Genomic DNA, 19,160 nt, shown 5'->3' with positions numbered 1-19,160 from the left:
TTAAACCGCGCAAAAATACCCCTGACTTAGTAGGCGCCACCCAAAACCAAAACCAAACCGAGGATCAACAGGATGCGGCACCAGTGGACAGCTGTTTCGAGCTGGTTGACTCTTGTCAGCACGGTGTAGCATAGCAAAAGGTAGAACAACCAACGCTAGTCGAGTTGAGTCATTTATATTTTTGGTTGATTAGATCTATCACAGATCCTTCGTATACTTGCAGCATTTTCGTTTTGCGGTTCCTTGCAGATTGTTTGCTTTTATGTTTTTGGACCTTAGATCTTTTCAGATGCGATATACTGTAGTTCTTTTTAACATGGTTTGGCCATGTACTTGTGAAGGAAAGTTTCGCTTTTCTCATTTAACTTATTGCGACAGCGACATGATATGTCAGTTCTTTTGTTCATTGTTCGTAGTCACGCGCTATGACGTGGACGGATGTCTGAATCTGGGCCCATCCGAAATCGGCTACCACGTGCATTTGGCAGACAACTCGACCAGCGTTGGTTGTTCTACCTTTTGCTGTGCTACACCGTGCTGACGAGAGCCAACCAGCTCGAAACAGCTGTCCACGGTTGCCGCATTCTGTTGATTCTCGATTTGGTCTTTATCATGTCGCTGTCGTGTTAAGTTTTCTACGCAGTCCGATCAGCCGTGCAGAAATTTGAGTCATTTATATTTTTGGCTGATTAGATCTTTCACAGATCCTGCGTATACTTGCAACATTTTCGTGGTACGTTCCCTTGCAGATTGTTTGCTTTTGTATTTTGTGTTCTTTAGCATTTCTGTTTTAAACAATAATTTGTTGTAAACGCATCTCGCCATGCAACTTCCCGCCAAACAAACACGGGCGTATTACCATTGTGGGATTGCGTACGGACTTACGGTCGCACGGATGGACAGAAATGACGTCATAACCAAACTCAAATTTTTGGAGCTTCGGCGCGCGCGGCGCGCCGCTAAAAACTGAGGACATAATAATTATCATATATGAAGTACGTACCTTATAAACTTACATTTCCGCTGGCTCTGACTGAGAGTCTCTGTTGGCTCACATAGGAAAATGGCGGCTCTGGAGATTCGCCTGAAAAGGGTGAACAAGATTTACTACGAAGGAGTAAGTTGTTACTGTTTTTTGTCTAATATTAGTGTATCCTAATTTTTTGTTTAATATCAGTGCAGTGTCTGACAATAGAGGCGGTAGCAGATCCATGTCTTCGGGAGAACATTTTCCGAATATGGGGCGAATCAAATTGAACAAAAATGGACTACTTTCCGATTTATTTACAGTCTTTAATATGTCCGCTCAATGAATTAAGGGTTATTTCTCACAGAAACGGCAATATTCAGAGTGTAGCTGATGCAAGAAAAACGGCAGAAAACGCTTCCTACATTCCAAGTAATATGATTCAAGCTCTGGGCTGAATTCGACTTTCAATCTTAGCCACAGCCCCAAGTCTTAATGTTTTTAAGAGTGGGGTCCGTGAGCTGAAACACTAAGAACCTTCACGAACCTGACCGAATCCGAGCATGTAAGCCTTGTAGAGGGAATGCTTGTAATATGGTAAATGTAATGTATAAATGATAATGTAACGACTATTTGTGCACAGCTACCTACAGCAATTATACATGCACAACTGTCATACATACTGAATTGAGTTTGAGTCTTGGGTAAGGTTCCTTTTGAAAACACCACTTGGCATGATTTGTAAATGATGTGCAACACATTGATCAGTTAACTTTTAATCATGGATTAGCGTTAATCGGCTTTCGTACAATTGGGCCCAGATGATTTCATTAGCCAACACAAATCATTACCAGCTAGACTTGTCACGCACGGCGTCACTTTTTTTTTTATGGGAAGCAATGGAAATCAGATATTTTTTATTTAATACTCTACACTGATAAAAGAAAAAAACCTACCACACCTGTGTGATTATAGGAGTGGGAAGAACAAAAATTATTAATACCTGTCATAATTTCAACATATTTTGTACACTTCAAAAATTGTACAGTTCAAATTTGCAGTGAAACCCCCAACTAAGGACAACAAGATATTACAGATGTTTCATTTGTCCTGACGAAAAGCTCATATATTTTCTCTAAAATTAATACCAACACCAGTCAATATGGACACTTTTCTGGAATGTCAGCGACCGTTGTCACAAATTCCTCCAACTCAATTCACTCTGAGTTGAATGGTTGGCGAATAAGACCACCAAAAACCTAGGAAGTATCGTCAAACTCAAAAAAGTTTGTAAATAAAAACATTCATTCAAGTGCAAAGTAAAGACTCTCACTGACCAATCAGAACATGAAACAGTGTCCTGAGAGGTCTGTAAGTTCACGGTTGTTTCAAATTTTTTCTCAGATGTATTGTTTAAATACTTGAATCTTATTGGTCTGTTAACCAACAACATCACCATTCTTTGTTTTCAAAAATGAGGTGATTGGTTGATTAACTTTCTTCTTAGTGGCCTGGTGCGAATAGTTGCACAGCTGTAATATAATAATTTTATTATGAGGCTATGATGAATGAGCGTAAGGTTTCGTCAGATTGCATTTGCTAAAAATATGGATTTCTCAACCGTTAGATTTTCATCTGGACTTGATTCAGTACTTTTGGAACTTTCCTGTTAACATTTTGCCGTTTTTTTTTTTCAGGATATTGTGAAGGGTGTTATTGAGGTACAGAGCCGTGGGGAACTTGCTCATAATGGCATCACTCTTGCCATGGAAGGAGCAGTGAACCTTCAACTGAGTGCCAAAAGTGTTGGTGTATTTGAAGCATTTTACAACTCACTCAAGCCAATCCAGCTAGTGAACTACTCCCTGGAGATAGCTAAGCCTGGCAAATTATACCATTCACTGCAATTTTGGTTTTAAAATAATATATTTGTTTGTCTCTATATATAAACCTTGTGCATGAATGCATGATAACCAGTAACTCACTACATGTAGGATAGTTCTGATTAAATAAATGCTTGAATTCAAGTACAAATAAAATATTAATATGAATAAAATACTAAATAAATTAATTCAATGAAGATATGTACAGCCGTTTTAATGCCACACAACACACATACACACATGAGGTTGAAGACACAACTCACAAGTCACATACCTACATTTTGGAAATGCTATCTCATGTTTATATGTTGTAGGTTAAAATGAATCCAGGTTAAAATATATCTGGTGCAACATCTTATGCTCTTTCACAACTTTGAGCTTATGAACTGTGACAAAATTTGTAGGTTTGATTCTAGTGTAGAATCAGTATTTCTTTCTCCTTTGATGTGTTACATGAGGGAGGGGGGGGGGGGTTGTATATATCACTTCTGAGATATTAATATAGATTTTTATGACTGCAATGTTTACACCTAATGGCAAGACTGAACTTCCATTTGAGATCCCATTGAAACCAAAAGGCAACAAACCACTATATGAGACCTATCATGGAGTGTTTGTCAACATCCAGGTAAATGTTTCAAGTAAAAATCTTCTTGGTATGTATTTTGTAGGTTAAAATGAATCCAGGTTAAAATGATTTCAACCTAGGTTGATTTGTATTTTCCTTTGTTAAGGTTGGGTAATTTACATCTGAAACAAAGGAAAATACAATTCAACCTAGGTTGATATCATTTTAACCAGGGATTCATTTTAACTTACAACATACACTATATATATATATATTACAAAAAATTGCCCTTGAAAATTGCATTAATTTTAACTGTAAGTTGCAAGTTTTTGTATGTCACACAATCCAAATCCACTTGGTGAACGTTTCAGTGAACTTATTTTTGAGAGAAGTGTGGAGAATGGCAATGCAGTAGGGTAGTCGTGTTTTTCTCCTGTTCATTTCCTACCACTAGAAAAGTTCATTAATTTTTGTGAAGCACATGAAATAAATTTTGTTTTCTTGAAAATTATACTCTTCATATTATATTGTTATTAATTTTTAGTTTAAAGCAATCCATTTGAAATCAAAATCAGTAATTTTAATACAGTGTTCTTGATTTCATAGGATAATAGTAATGAGCTGTCATGTGCACTTTGAACACAATACTCAAGCACCTTACTATGAAAATGACAACCTTAGTGCACAACATGATGATGATGATCCAGCAGTAATTTCAAAAGATCCCCCTAAATTAAACATTACAAAGCAGTTATTTATTGTGACTGAAGTACAACTGAAACTGTTGTAGATTATTTCATCTTTGTTTGTTTTAATTTCTGATTTTTTTCAGTATTATCTTAGAGCTGAAATGAAAAGGTCATTGTTGAGCAAAGACCTTCAGAGCCAAGCTGAATTTATCGTTGAGGACAAGGTTGTAACTTCAAGTCACCATTATTGTATGCCTATTTCTAATTATTAATTTCCAATGACCTACCCTACTCAATAAGGTGATTCCATCAAACTACATTGTGCATTGCTACTGCGCATAATTTCCTATCATTAGCATGCGCTTTTACAAGTTTTTTCCTTGATGCTAAGCCCAGCCAATAATTTATTACTAAAATGTTAATGGTTATTTTCTCCTTACACTTGCGAGTGTAAAATAGTAGTACTGAGAACTAGCATGGGAGAAACGTTTTGGCTTGATACTGCATATTGTGTTTTCCTGGAAAGAAATTTAGCTTTAAAGTCTGGTTTTCACTAGGACATGAGCATAAGCATAAAGATAAGCAAGTGAAAACACTACTTACATAAGCATAAGGACAGACGCACGTGCAGAAAACTGTTTCTTTATAGTTCTCAATACCAGCTACCCTCAATGTTAAGCAAAACAGTGGACAAAATGGTTGACTGCCTTTGTGCTTACAAGTGCTTATGTCATTCCCTATTCTCATTAGTGAAAACTGTGACATATTGTGTTTTCCTGGAAAGAAATTTAGCTTTAAAGTCTGGTTTTCACTAGGACATGAGCATAAGCATAAAGATAAGCAAGTGAAAACACTACTTACATAAGCATAAGGACAGACGCACGTGCAGAAAACTGTTTCTTGATAGTTCTCAATACCAGCTACCCTCAATGTTAAGCAAAACAGTGGACAAAATGGTTGACTGCCTTTGTGCTTACAAGTGCTTATGTCATTCCCTATTCTCATTAGTGAAAACTGTGACGTAAACATAAAAAGAACGAACGCGTTCGTTATTCTTATGCTTATGTTTATGTAGCAGGTGTTCTCACTTGCTAAAACAGCATTTGTGCTTCTGCTTATGCTTAAATGCTTAAGACCTAGTGAAAACCAGGCTTAATTGCGGATTATACTTCATGAATTCTATGCAATATGTATTTTTTATCAATAGCTAACTTTACTTTTTGCAAAGTTTTAGTAAGTTAACTAACTAGTTAATGATTACTGAATGTGCCTTTAAAGCCTTAAATATAATTGATGTAAAAAGGTGGTAATGTACATGCACCTCCTTTAATTTTGTGTTAACTTTTTAAATAAGTTTTTGTTTAATAATTTCTGCAGCCTGGGCCATCTAAAAAGGGAGAAGTAAAGCCGGTGGAGTTTTCGATCACACCAGAGTCACTTGAAAATGTGAAAGAGGTACTTGCGTTTAAACAGTAATAAAATAATTATTTATAATTATTTACCTAGTTAATTAAGAAAATTGAAGAACAGCTCCCTCCCAAATTTGGTAGCCAACTGTCAGTTAGAAAAAAGATTGTTGCCTAATCCTTCTTTTAATACCTGGGCTGTTTGATTGATACTTTTTAGAGAACGAAAGTTCCAAAGTTCTTAGTGAAGGGCTGCCTGGACAGTGCACAGTGTTCTATTACTAAACCTTTCACTGGAGAGGTAAGTTACTGGTTCAGTTTCATAACTTATTTTAGGCTGGAAAGTGAATTTTTTTTTTGGTGTTTGAGAAATGGAGTCCAGGTAGTAATGTCTCCACCTATATATTGGTTGAGAGAGAGGTGAGTAACTAATGCTGTATGCTGGCATCCCATGATTTGGACCCTCTAGGTGTAAAGAGGTGTGTAATATTTAAGTATCAAGTTGGGAACATTTCATGGCATTAAAATGAATTTCTTGAATTTCTCGGGAGGGCTTGTTATTTGCCAACCAGTGGATGACATTTTCATTCAGCTTTGTTGAGAGGTGTTAATTTAAATTATGGGGACATTTTGGGATCCATGCAACATGCAAGCCGTCGACCATCAAAATCAACTTGGATGGATATACCTAATATTTATTATTCTTTGGGTATGGGGCTCTGCAGAACTTTGCAGTCCAGAAAAGTGAAGCTCTGCTATTAGAAGTCAATAATATATTAAATCATTTTAACCAATATTCGTATGTGTGCCAGTTTTGAGAAAATTTTGCCAAACTATAATTATACATTGTATCAATGAACAGCTTCATAAATGAAGTTTCTGACAAAATTATATTCTTTTAATTTATCTAGCAATTTTTTTACATTATGAAATACAGTCATGTACCTTCACTTCACTTGTCCCCTGGCACCAAGATGGCGCATAGGGCCTCCACATGTGCTTTCCATCGATTCCTGTCCTGCGCTGCAATGCGCACCTCACTCCAGGACTGCCACACTGCTTTGGACCTCTCTTTTTCTACCGTGCGCCGCCAAGTTGTTTTTGGCTGGCCTCTCTTTCTCCTTCCCTCTGAGGTCCATGTTAGGGCTGCACCACAGTCATTGTCAGGTTGTTGTCTGAGGCCTACAGTAGGATGTGTCCAATGAATCGCCATCTCCTTCTTCCTACCTCTTCACTCAACCTCTCCACGTTAGCCCTTTCCAGTAGCTCTCTATTACTGATCTTATCTTGCCATTTAATCTTCATAATTACCCAAAACTTCCAAATGACTGCATAAGGCCTGTTTGATTAAATTTAAATTGGGTATTAAATGCTGTGGCAAGAGAGAAGTAGCCGCAAAGTGTTTTTCACAAGATATTGATCAGCAAACTGGCATCAGGCACAATTAAGGAAAAAAAACTTAAACGTTCTATTTGATCATAACCTACAGTTAATGTAATTTCTGACAGTAGTTGATATACTTGTAATGCATTCTATAAGTTAAAGGCTGCTACAGAAAGGTTGTTGAATGTGTAACGGGTAATGGCACAACAAGAAGCAGCTAAACAAAGCAAGCAATTTTTATTCACTCAACAAATCCAAATTCCCACTTTATGGATAAACAACTTTAATATCGTGATTGTTGTCAGTTCTTGTGCATTGCTGCCTTGGCTTGCTGCCAATTAACATTAATATGCTTAACTAATTGGTTACACTTTTATGCATTAATGAGCTGTAATGGTAAGGGACTATTACAATAACTTTACTCAAACCCCAGTTTGAGAAAGAAGGACATCATCTGTAGTTTTTTTGGTTGATGTTTTTCCTATCACTTCACAGCTAGAAGTTGTGCACTCAGACAAACCAATCAAGTCCATTGAACTGCAACTTGTGAGAGTAGAAACCTGTGGTAAGCCCAACAAACTACATATTTAGCAGCATGGTTTTCTGTAGATTCATTGAAGTAGTGCATAGTTAATAATTTAATTTAACCCAGGCCACTGCTTAAGCAACAAGCCCAATTCATAAAATTTATTGTTTTTTTTGATGTTGTTAAATTGTAAGTCAGCTAACCCAAGACAACCAGCTTTTGTTCAGCCAAGACAGCATTCTAATCCCAGACATAGTTCCATGTTATGAAAATTGTCTGACTAATGTTTTACTTAGAATATTTTCTTGAAGATCTCATTGTTTTTAAGTATTTATAATGGAATTTTTACCAAAAATGGTGTAATACAGAGTATGCTACAAAAATTACATATTAACTGTATTAGAAGTTTCTAGAGTATTATTGTGTAACTTGTTACATGTATAATTACACGTATAATGTTACATGTATAATTAAGGAACATCTCATGGCCCAGTTTAGACAGTTGTACTAAAGTAGTTGAGAAGTATAAGTGTAAGAAAGGAGAGTATTCTAGTGGCTGCATGCTGAATCTTGTCAAAACCTGTGTGCTGAGGTAAAGGAGTTTAGTATTTGCTAGCATAATGAGTAATGAACCCCCCTGGATCCGCATTGCAACTCCTTTATTCTTACACATTTTAAAACTATATACACATCAATTCAGTAATTCGCACAAACACTAAAAGGGGACTAGAGTCTGTCTGAAATCCACATGCTTGTTACTGTTAAATGACAATCCTGAGTTTAGTGTACAAAGAAATTGAATCTTCTCTTGAACAAACAGTTGTAACAATCTGGTACTAAGCTTTCATAGCAAAACATGTTACAGAATCATGACATCTCTCATCTCTTTTTGTTATGTCTCTCTTCTCTCTCTGCACTAAACTGGAGCAGATACATCCTTTCAGTTTCTCTCTGAAGTCACTTGATTATTGTGTTTGAAGAATGCAATCATAATTGCGGGGTGGTTGCTGTCTCTTTCATCCACAAAAATTTTTGGTATCAGGATCCCCCCCCCCCCCCCCCTGTCTTTTGCAGGGACAGAGTCACACATTTACCAAGGCTTTGACTCACATCACACTTTCATTTGTGTCAAGGAGTCGTATGTGTCATTGAAACACTGCCCTATTCTATGATAACTACTCCAATGTAGTTTGTATATTGATCCTTGGTGGTTATTATTCTCTATTTACATTTTTGCATTAATTTTTTGTTAAAATTCTGCTGAAGGTGATAGTATACATGTATAGGTCAATATGAGACTGTTTGCATATACAACTGTGATCATCTTTGTAAACCCTTACCTTTGGTGTTTTTTTACTCAGGTTGTGCAGAAGGATACTCAAAAGATGGTAAGTATATTTTGTGTGACAAAAGAAATAAAATACAAATATTAAAAATCTTGTGATAGGTTGACAGAAACAACAATAGAGACATCATGTTGCAAACTTTTTGGTAATTGTGAAGAAGAGCTCACATCCACAGACTGTCGGTCAACTGTTGGCCGACAGTCGGATAAGAAAGCTTTTCTTCACGTTAAACAACTTTTTTGCATCTTGTTGGTCATATCCGATACATTAGTTTGCATTTTGACAGATAATATTTTCAGGAGACACAGTGTGCATGACTGTAAAGAAAACCACTGTTTGGCAACTACTAACAACTCAAATGACAGGAAACAACTAAAGGAGATGCTCAAACTATTCAAAATATAGTACTTGAAAGAACTTGTGTAAGACTTTGATGCCAGACTTCAGTGTTGTCTTTCCATGTATTGGAATTCAAATACGGGTGTACAACTCAAGTCTTCTTCTGATTTTCAGGAGTTGAATTTATATTTCCAAACCCAGATTTCTGGTATTAATCTGAAAATTCGTCATAAACCTGATTGGCCTCTCTGGCTGTTCTTGTTGTGTGCTTGTTCTCAGCTGCAGCTCTGCATTACTACTGCGCAAGCTCTGAACCAAGTTTCCTCAAGCCAGGAAGACCGGTCAGCTGCCAGGTTTTCCCAGGATTCTGTGGGTATTTCAAGGCTTTTCAGGTTGTCTTCAGCCTATCGTTGAAGCTGGGCTTGGTTCATCTGATGGCATGCTTGCCATCCACCCGTTCACCATAATATAGGAGCACCTTTGGAACCTGCTGATCATCCATATGCAGAATGTGTCCAGCCCATCTGGCCTGTGCTCTCTCTGGGCGGGTGCGAATACTGGGTATGCCAGCTCAAGAAAGAACTTCTGTGTCAGGAATCTAGTCCTACCATCTCGTTAGTTTACGAAGCCAGAATGTGTGGAAGTGGTTTAGCCAACTCATGTCTACTGAAGATAGTCCATGATTCACAAGCATATAGAAGTGTTGTGCTCACTACAGCCTGATCAATCTTCAACTTTGTTTTTATGGTGATGCCTCTGTGTTCCCAGATGTTGGTTTGGAGCTGCCCAAAAGCACTGCTTGCTTTCAGTTTGGCAATTCTGCAACTCCTTCGTCAATGTTGGCCTGGCGAGACAAAATGCTACCTAGGTAGGCAAACCTGTCCACATCATTGTGCACAGTCCCTTTCAATTCTGTGATATTGGGTTTCTTTTACACTGTGTGATTTTCCAGGGCTTGGCTGGTACACTACTTTGGTCTCTTTAGTACTGATGATTAGACCAAAGTTGTTGCATGCCCGGCGAAAACCTATTGACACACGTTTGCATTTTCTGCTCACTGGTGGTGTTAAGAGCACAATCTTCAGCGAAGAGGAAGTCTTTGATCACTGTCCCTTTCATTATGGTGACAGCCTGCAAGTGGCATTGGTTAAACAGCTTCCCGTATGACCTGTGTCTAATTTTAATTCCTTCCACAATCTCTTGGGAGGCATCAAAGAGCATAGCTGAGAACATCATGCTGAAGACTAAGGGTGCCAGTGCACAGCCCTGTTTCATTCCATTGGCCACTGGCAAGGGTACAGAAGTGGTTTTTCTGTCATCCAGCACACAAGCCATCATGCCGGAGTGAAACTGATGTTCCATGGTGATGAACCAGTTCAGACAACTGTACTTGGCCATAATTTTCCAGAAACCCTCTCTGCTAACAGTGTCAAAGGCCTTTTTAAGGTCCACAAAGGTGATATAGAGGCCCCTGTTCTGTTTTTGAACTGGTATCTGTCCTGGAGTTGTCCAGCCATAGCCTCAAAGATCATGTCCACAGTTCCTCTTCCAGCGCAGAAGCTGCACTGTCTCTCTGGGAGGTGACCCCGTTCAACATGAGCTGAGTGAGGCAGTCGAGGAGGAGTTTAGCAGGGATCTTGTGGGCGATTGACAGCAGTGATATATTTCTTTTGTGGAGGTGCACCATGGAGGTGTTCTTGAAGTCCTAGAGTATGACACTTTGGTCCTTCATGGACCGGAAGATGCCCAACAGTTTCTGAATGAGGACAGGTCAACTTGCATACCTCAGCAGGTATTGCATTGATCAGCACCAGGCCTCTTTCCACTAAACAGCTGATAGATGACCTTTTCAGTCTCCTTAAAGTTAGGTGGTGCATCAAGTTCCTGATGAAGGCGTTGAATGACCTCCTCGTGGATGGAGGAAGGATGATCAAAACAGCATCAAAATATTCAGCCCATCTCCCTAGGATCTTGGCTGATCTGTGATGAGCATTGTCACGTCAGCACTGAGGAGGGTGGAAGAGCTGGAGGGCCATAGGCAGTACACAGCTTTCAGGGTAGCATAGACGCATTTGGAGTCTTTGTTGTCTGTATACCCCTGGTTTTCCTAGTCAGCTATGTTGCTGAGCTAGTCATCCTGCATCTTGTGTAACTTGGCCTGGACTTCCATGTGGAAGGTGGTGATGGCTGCTTTCTTTCAGGTTTATGTGGGGACATTCATAGCGATTCTATGAAGAGGGGTGCTTTTCATTGAGGAGGGATGCGATTTCATCATAATGATAGTTTTCTATGAGCCAATCCTTGTTTTTTTCTCCGTGTGGGAACCAGATGCTCACAAGCAGTTAAATAGACGGCATCTGTAAGAGCAGATCAGTCCACTTTGACAGGGGAGCTACCTAACTGCAAGCCGTCTAGCTTTTTGTCCAGGTCACTTGAGAGACCAGCCATAACCCTTTCCTGCTTGAGGTTTGATACATGCATTCTAGCCTCTTGAGGAACTTCTTGCCCTGTGGCTGTCTCTCGGGCAGGATCTGGAGTTTTGCTTTGGACATGATCAGCCTGTGGTCAGTCAAACAGTCAGCACCGCATATGGCCCTCGCACATACTCGCTCCCTCCTCCTAATTATAACATAAGTGCCAATGTTTAGATTGCAGATGCATCCAGGATGTTCCATTTGTTGGTTATTAAGAAGAAGTTGTTGGTCATGTATGGAGCACATTTTTAGTAGCAGGAGGCCATTGCTGTTACATTCCCCTCTCTGTGAGGGCTGATCACTCCATTCTGAATTTGGTGGTCTGTGTCATCCCTAAGATTGAAATCATCATGGAGAATGAGTCTCCCAGACTTTGGGACGGCTGTGATAAGGGTCCCTCTTCAGTGTTAATCATGGTAGGTGCTTAGGTGCTGATGATGGTCATGTTCTTGTTCTGACCCAGGGGAAGTCGAAGTGACATGAAGTGGTTGTTTAGGCCCTTCCACAAGCTAGCAAGTTTGGTGACTATATGGGGGACTTTACTGCTTCTGACTTAATGACTGATCCATCTCCAGTAGCAGGAAGAGTTGAGACCACTAAAGATAAACAGGGATGCAGGAGCTACCGGAAGGTTGACAGGATACAAAGCCAGCGAACCACCTATGGGGCTCCAGTCCAGACTTGTGACAGGGTTTACTGCTGTGGATAGCCCTTGGTTCAGAATGAGCTCATCTGCCCTTTAACAGGTCCTGCTGGATGTCCACCCACCCTCCTCACCCACACAATGTGGATGTGGGAGGGGGGGAGGAGGGGGTGCAGTTAAGTTGCCAGCTACCCTACCCATGCACACAGGTAGTACTGGCTAACATGGTTCAACAATAGCAGGTAGCCTGTACCAGTCACCAGTACCATGAGGTAACAAATACCTGACCTGACCAGACCTGACTCCTTTTTTCTCATGCTAGCCGGGAGAATTTATCTAAAGGTCAAGACATTTTATTCTTGGTGATCATTTCTAATATATTCTCATGACTTTGTTGATATTGTAAGGAGATATTAGATACTGGTCAGTATTGGGAGAGGATAAAATAACACCCGAGATAAAACCACTTCAGTGTCTAACAACAACAACACTTTATTAAAACAGACAGTTACAAGCTAGTTATATACCAGTGTAGTGTGAGATAAGTAGTTAAATTCTGACATTATTGTCAATCAAATGTAATGGTGAGTCAAATGCCTCATGCTCACTTAAGTCCTAAAGCATCATAAGGATGTTGCCTCCTAATACAGAGGTAGTTTTGCGCACTTTATGGCTACATGTATATGGGAAAAGCAGATCTTAGCAAGCGTTGCTGAAATCCAAAAAGAAAATTGGAGCTTAAGTGGTGCATTTTTAGATATAATTTAACACAATCACACAATCTTGGTTATCTTTATTCATCATATTGTATACATGTATGTGCTATATATAAAATTTATTGTAATTATAAGTATGCCAAAGGGTGTTCATTGCTAGATATCAGAAGACCCCAGAATAGAAATCAAAACGTCAAACAATAGCGAAATACACTGAATGTGACTTCTGCTTCTCTCCTCAGCTACTGAAATTCAAAATATTCAGGTATGAAATTTGATGCATATTTTTGTTGCCATGCATTGTTGGCTTTGTTCCTAGGCACCAACAAGGAAATGGTGCTTTTAACAGAGACAACTTCAAATGCTCCAGGTTGTACAAAATAGTGAAATCTGGGGGACAAGATTTATATGGCTCAGTGCATCAGCACAAATAAATTGTTCTGGATCCGCCCTTTGCATGGCCTGCTCCAGATGATAAATATTGACATCAGTCCTTGGGACGTTAATCCCTGTGTAGTGTTCTTGTACCAACGAGTCCTGCACACAAGAGGGTTCTGTATTATTTCTAACTTACTTGTAAATAGGTTTTCATTTACTACAGATTTTGTGTGCTGAATGTTAGTGGGACAAAAACATTAAGGGCACATTTACCTATCTCACTGATGAGTTACACAGTTGCTACATGCTACATGTTTGCCTTTTCACAAACAACATTTTCACACCCTTTTTCTCCAGGTTTGAAGTTCAGTTTGCTCACTTGTTGGGCTACTCACACTTATTCAGTTGATATTCTTAGTTTATTCTCATTTATAGCTGAAACATTTTGTTTTGGTGTGGATTTGTTTTTGGAATTTAAAACTGAAGGAAGAAAGAGGAGTAAAAAAATTTAAAATTGGCTAACATGTGTGGATTCATTCAACAACAACAAAAAATTTGTGAAAATTATATCCATCCTGTTCTCAAGTTGAAAACATCAGCATTTTCCAGGGTTCTTTCGAAATACATGCATTCTGGCATGATGGTGTAGAGATTTTGTCTTTTGGCTTTAAACCTTTAAAGGATTAAGGCAGTTAATATTTTTGGAACGTACATGTAGCTACCTAGTCTCGACAGAATTCCAATAAGCTAATTTTCAAATTTCAGGAAGATGCTGACCTCACTTGTAAGAATTTCATAATGAATGTATAGAGCAAACCTTTACTGATAAAATGCAGCAGACTGAACTTTGTTTGGAAAGAAATTATGCGACTTTGTGCAACAACTTTGTGATCGGTGGCCAATAATAAAGTATCAAAAAGGCAAATACAACATCAAAATGATAACAGCCATGTTTTCACTGAATTAATGAGAAGAGTATGTCAGAAACGCTGAGAAAAACTTTTTGACAAAAGCAAATATAGACCCAGGACAAAAGAACACTTTTTTTCAGAAACAAAATCCATTTTCTTCAAAAAAAGTAAACGTTCCTGAGTCAGTGTCCCCAGTAGAGAGTATGGCTTCAGAAGCCATCATATCTCTAGTTGAATTCAGCTCCCCAAAGAGACTAAAGAGTGCAGGGCTTATGGGAGACACAGAAGGGTCACTCCTACTAAAGGCTGAGCAACAAGATCTGCCCCCCTCTTTGATAAAGGAATTCAGAAATTATAACCACACTCCAGACTGTACAATGTAAAGTAATGTAGGTTGTGCTCGGAACTTGAAGGTTAGTGACCTCGCCATTCAGTTTCTAGTGCAACACTTTTCACTGAGAAAAAAGTCTAACTGCCTGTGACTGAAATCAAAAGAGAAGCTGTTTCCCTTCAGTTGAAACATAAATGTTCTATATGCAAAAATGTGAGGAAAAAAAAACAAAAAACTGAGAAGCAAAAAAAATTTTCAAATGAGCACATTTTCAATCTTTATTTTTTAAATCTTCATCGAAATGCAAAAAGGGATGGTTGTCTTTACAAAAATTATTCTGTGAAACGTCAGTACAATGTATGTGCTAACAGAAATTCTTGAAAAATTGCTATGTATTTTGCTGCATATTTTTGTGTTTTGGGTCATTTGACTATGGGCATGGTCAAATGAATATTGACTAAATTTGCTGAGTTACAGTAAACCAATTTTTCTCTAGCAACAGCATCAAAAGATAAGTAAATGGACTCTTAAAGCAGATTTTTAATTAGTGTTTAGTGCTCACACATAATATAGGGTGTATGTAACCACTTGCAATAATTATAATAGTAATGATAGTTAAAACTCGCGCTCATTTAACCACCAACTATAATGGGCTATCATTGACTATCATCAACTATCATTCACTTTGAGCGTGTTCAAATTCTTCATGATAGTTGGTGATAGTTTTTCCTGTTTGACCATGTGCATGATAATTGATGATAAATTTTTGGTCAGCTGTTTTCTCCACTGTAGATCGATTTTCCCGTTACAACTGAAGGAAAACGAAGCAGGCTGCTGATCAGTTTCGTCACAAAAAATAAATACATGCAAAGTTTTGTTTGCAATGTTTACAAATTTGGCAGGCGCCTACACCTAGGCGCCTCATAGCAAATTTTCGTCAGCTATCACAAGAGTCTTTGAGCCATTTGACCACCTGCTTGATAGTTGATAATAGTTGATGATAGTTTTGATTATCATCAGCTATCATTGACTTATCATGCACTGTTTGACCAGGGCTTAAGAAATGGAGAGTTTTTTGGGGGCGGTATGGTGGTACCTTCCAGGAACCCAACAATCCCCGCTGTTTATGGCTATTAAGCCTCTCAAGCTTCCCCAATATGTTGATCATTCCCTAAACTAAAAAGGCAGCATCTGATAATGTTACACATTTATTACATCAAGATCAGTTTTTATTTGTGTCAGATTGCAGAAGGAGATGTTTGCCGTGGTTTAAGGATTCCAATTTACATGATTTTTCCTCGTCTCTTCACATGTCCTACCCTAACCACTGCAAACTTCAAAATTGGTAAGTAGAGTTTCAGTTTTTACGCAAACAATGCCAAAATAAAAGAACGACGAGATCGATATTGAAAGAAGAACATGTAAAACCGTTGTTAAATATTTACAGGAAAACTATAACCTTGCACAAACTTAGTTCATCTAATAGCATGTCAATTTTATTTACCTACTTTTGATCCCAGCAGAACTAAAAATGGGCCAGAAAGTATTAAACAGGATTTTGCTGAAAATTTAAGTAACAGTCCTGCAAATCGTGCAGGATCTAAATCCATAAAATGTACATAATGTCATGTAGTTTGATTTTTATTTCATACTTACTTACTTACAGTTGATTGATCACGTCTATCAATCAATATTGATCAATCACATTTATTATTATAAACTCAATTAGGAAAACCAAAAAAATAGCTGAGGGAAAAAAATCCCTCCATACTTATTGGGCACACCTATTCTAAGATAAGATTTAAAATGTTATATTAATTTATATACATGACCAGTTATAAAATTGTAAATATATAAGTAGAAGTAAAAAGTTGCAAAGACATTAGCCACTATTACTACCGGGGTTAAAAAATTAGACACTATTAAAAATTACAGAGACAACAGTCACTACATTCATTTGTAAGGAGCCTGCTAATGTCATGCTTGCACATGCCTACTTTAAAGGTCTTCAGCGAGGGACAAGATCTCTCTTTGATTGAGACCAGCAAACTAGATATTTCTTGTTTCTTTTAGCTACAGTAAAGCAGAATAAAACATTTTGTTCATTGTTGACCCCCAGTTTGAATGTGCACTGGCTAATTTGACGTTATTACTTTACTGTCTTGTGACCTCAAAGTTATCTATAAAGTATGCAAATTTTCTAACACAATTTTTTATGTACACTCAGTGTCTTGCAAAATGTTCCCAAGACTTTTAAAGCAATTACGTCAATTATAGAAATACTTCTTTTTTTACTCAGTTTTTTCAATAGAACTTGACTTATTTTTCACTCCACACAATTCAAATTATTTTTGGTAAATGATATGTAAAAGGGAAAAAACCTTGAACTGTTGATTCAAGGGGGCAGGATTATCTGTTTCATGAAACCCATTTGGTATGTTACTTGCCTCCTGCCACAATCACTACCATTTTTTTCTTTTATACCATCATAAAACAACTCTTCCATGCCTAGTTCACCTATTAACATGAGCTTGCAAGGTTTAAATAAAACTTGCAAATTAATACACTAAATTGTTTGTATTCTCTCTTGCAACTATGGTTGCCAGCAAATTTTAGTAAAGTTTAAATTCAGAAAGAGCTCTTTTTAAGCTTATCATAAGGATCAATCAAATATCAATCCATTCCTTTAATCATACACCTTGCCCATGCATCCATCCATCTGTTCATTTATTTGTTCAGTGAGTGTGGGGACATTTGGTTTCAATATAATTTGTATCTTTTTCATATTTCAGCCGACAATTTTTGGTTTTGTTTCTTTTTCGCATTTCAGAGTTTGAAGTGAATGTGGTGATAGTTCTTCAAGATGATCATCTTATCACAGAGAACTTTCCAATCAAGGTTATCAGATATTAACGCAGAGTGCAATGATGATGGAGGACATTCCTGCAACGATGTTTGATCTAACTGAACATCTTTGTTATTTTCAGTTACAATTCATAGAACATCTGATTAAAATGTGTTTTTATAGTACTTTAATTCACTTTGTAGAAAATGTCAGTATTGTCAGTAATATGATCTATGATCTCCAAAGACTAGTCTTTGGCCAATGAGCTTACAGGGAGCTGTTCTTCATTTTTTTCTAATTAATCCAGTTTTTCTAATGAAAGTTTAATTGTATATATCTGTACATTTTATAGTGGAGATTATGAATAAATTGTTATTACATTTTTGTGCATGTATCAGCCTCTGCAGTTTTGTTTTGTACAAAACAACAAATTTGATGCCTTTTTTATAAAGATATTTCATGTGTAAACTGTTTATGACTAAAGAGCTGGTTTCAAACTTGTTCATATCCCATAAGTGGTGACTCCAATCTGTTGGGTGAGTCTCTTAGACTAGTGTGATCCTGATTATGACTTTTAGTCTCTTCATAGGGATCCTTATACAAGCTCGCAACAGGAACCCTGAATGGCAAAAATATTATTATTATTATTATTATTATTATTATTATTATTATTATTATTATTATTATTATTATTATTTACATTTTCCACTTGGTACAATTTACAATAGAAAGCAATAGTTGCATAGCAAAAAAGTGATAAATACAAATACAATTAAAGTAGATGTAACAAACAGCTAGGAAAATGGCCTGTGCTTGGAAATCTAGAAGAAGCCTGGGGCTTAAAAGATGGAGATTTCCTCAAGGAATTTTAAATGCTGCATCTCAACCACATAACATAGGCAGCATTTGAACAACGAAGAAAGAAAAAGAAAAGTAATAATAATAAAGGTAAAAATAAATAAATGGAATGAAGAGTTAAAATATATTCATCTATTCATCATTCATCTGTAGTCAAACCGTGTCCTGTCTGTCCCTGTAACAAACTTTATTGAGACAATTGAAAAAACAACAACAACAACAAACATATACATACACAGACAGACTGACATGAACTTCTGGCATGGTAAAATAATAATTTATTAACAATAATCATTCTAATAGCGTGCATTGGAAATGAGATGATAGATAGCCAGCAAGTGAACTGTGGAATTGCATAATGCAATGATCCATTTTTTTTAATCTAAAAATAGTCCATCGTCACCTTGTATTGGTAACTTAGCTGAGAAGGGACAATTACAAAGAAAATATTAAGGTAGATATTAAGCAAAAGGAAAAATAAGCAGCAAGGATATTTGTTTACAAAATGGAACAAAAAATTAACTATTATTGAAACAATAAGCAGTAATTTAACATAAGTTGTAAGAATAACAACATTGAAATAAACGTGATGGAATATTTTAAGCCAGGTGAATAAATGAGAATGATGTACATGTGGAATAAACGTGATCGAGTCCGTGTACGCAGTCCGTAGTCCGTTGTCCCGGTACTCCGCAGTCAGTATTTTATAATGACCAAATTTTCAGTATCACTGGTGTTGAGGAAATTTATATGCGGTAAGACACGTTTTTCCATAAGCTTAAGCTTATATTTATATTAAGCTTATCTACACTTTACCTGGCCTTTTTTAACTTGAAAAACTAATGTATCTGTTATCATGAGGCCATACTTCTGGTCCACTCCAAAAGTAAGGATAAG

The 19,160-nt window shown here is 37.3% G+C and overlaps 1 protein-coding gene across 1 annotated transcript; it reads left to right on the top strand.

Annotated features, from left to right (window-relative positions):
- Window positions 1-960: 960 nt before the first annotated feature.
- Window positions 961-18,893, top strand: LOC146471142 (vacuolar protein sorting-associated protein 26C-like). Its single transcript, XM_085121183.1, has 11 exons — window positions 961-1,117; window positions 2,665-2,859; window positions 3,380-3,478; window positions 4,251-4,331; window positions 5,485-5,562; window positions 5,734-5,814; window positions 7,392-7,461; window positions 8,784-8,810; window positions 13,183-13,205; window positions 15,803-15,905; window positions 17,391-18,893. The coding sequence occupies exons 1-11, from the start codon at window positions 1,064-1,066 to the stop codon at window positions 17,471-17,473; spliced, it is 894 nt and encodes a 297-aa protein (XP_084977309.1). The 5' UTR covers window positions 961-1,063; the 3' UTR covers window positions 17,474-18,893.
- Window positions 18,894-19,160: the final 267 nt, after the last annotated feature.

This window comes from Pavona decussata, unplaced genomic scaffold, assembly GCF_977016875.1.
Source record: "Pavona decussata unplaced genomic scaffold, jaPavDecu1.1 SCAFFOLD_106, whole genome shotgun sequence".
In the NCBI taxonomy this organism is placed as follows: domain Eukaryota; kingdom Metazoa; phylum Cnidaria; class Anthozoa; order Scleractinia; family Agariciidae; genus Pavona; species Pavona decussata.
This window is presented reverse-complemented; position numbering and strand designations above follow the sequence as displayed.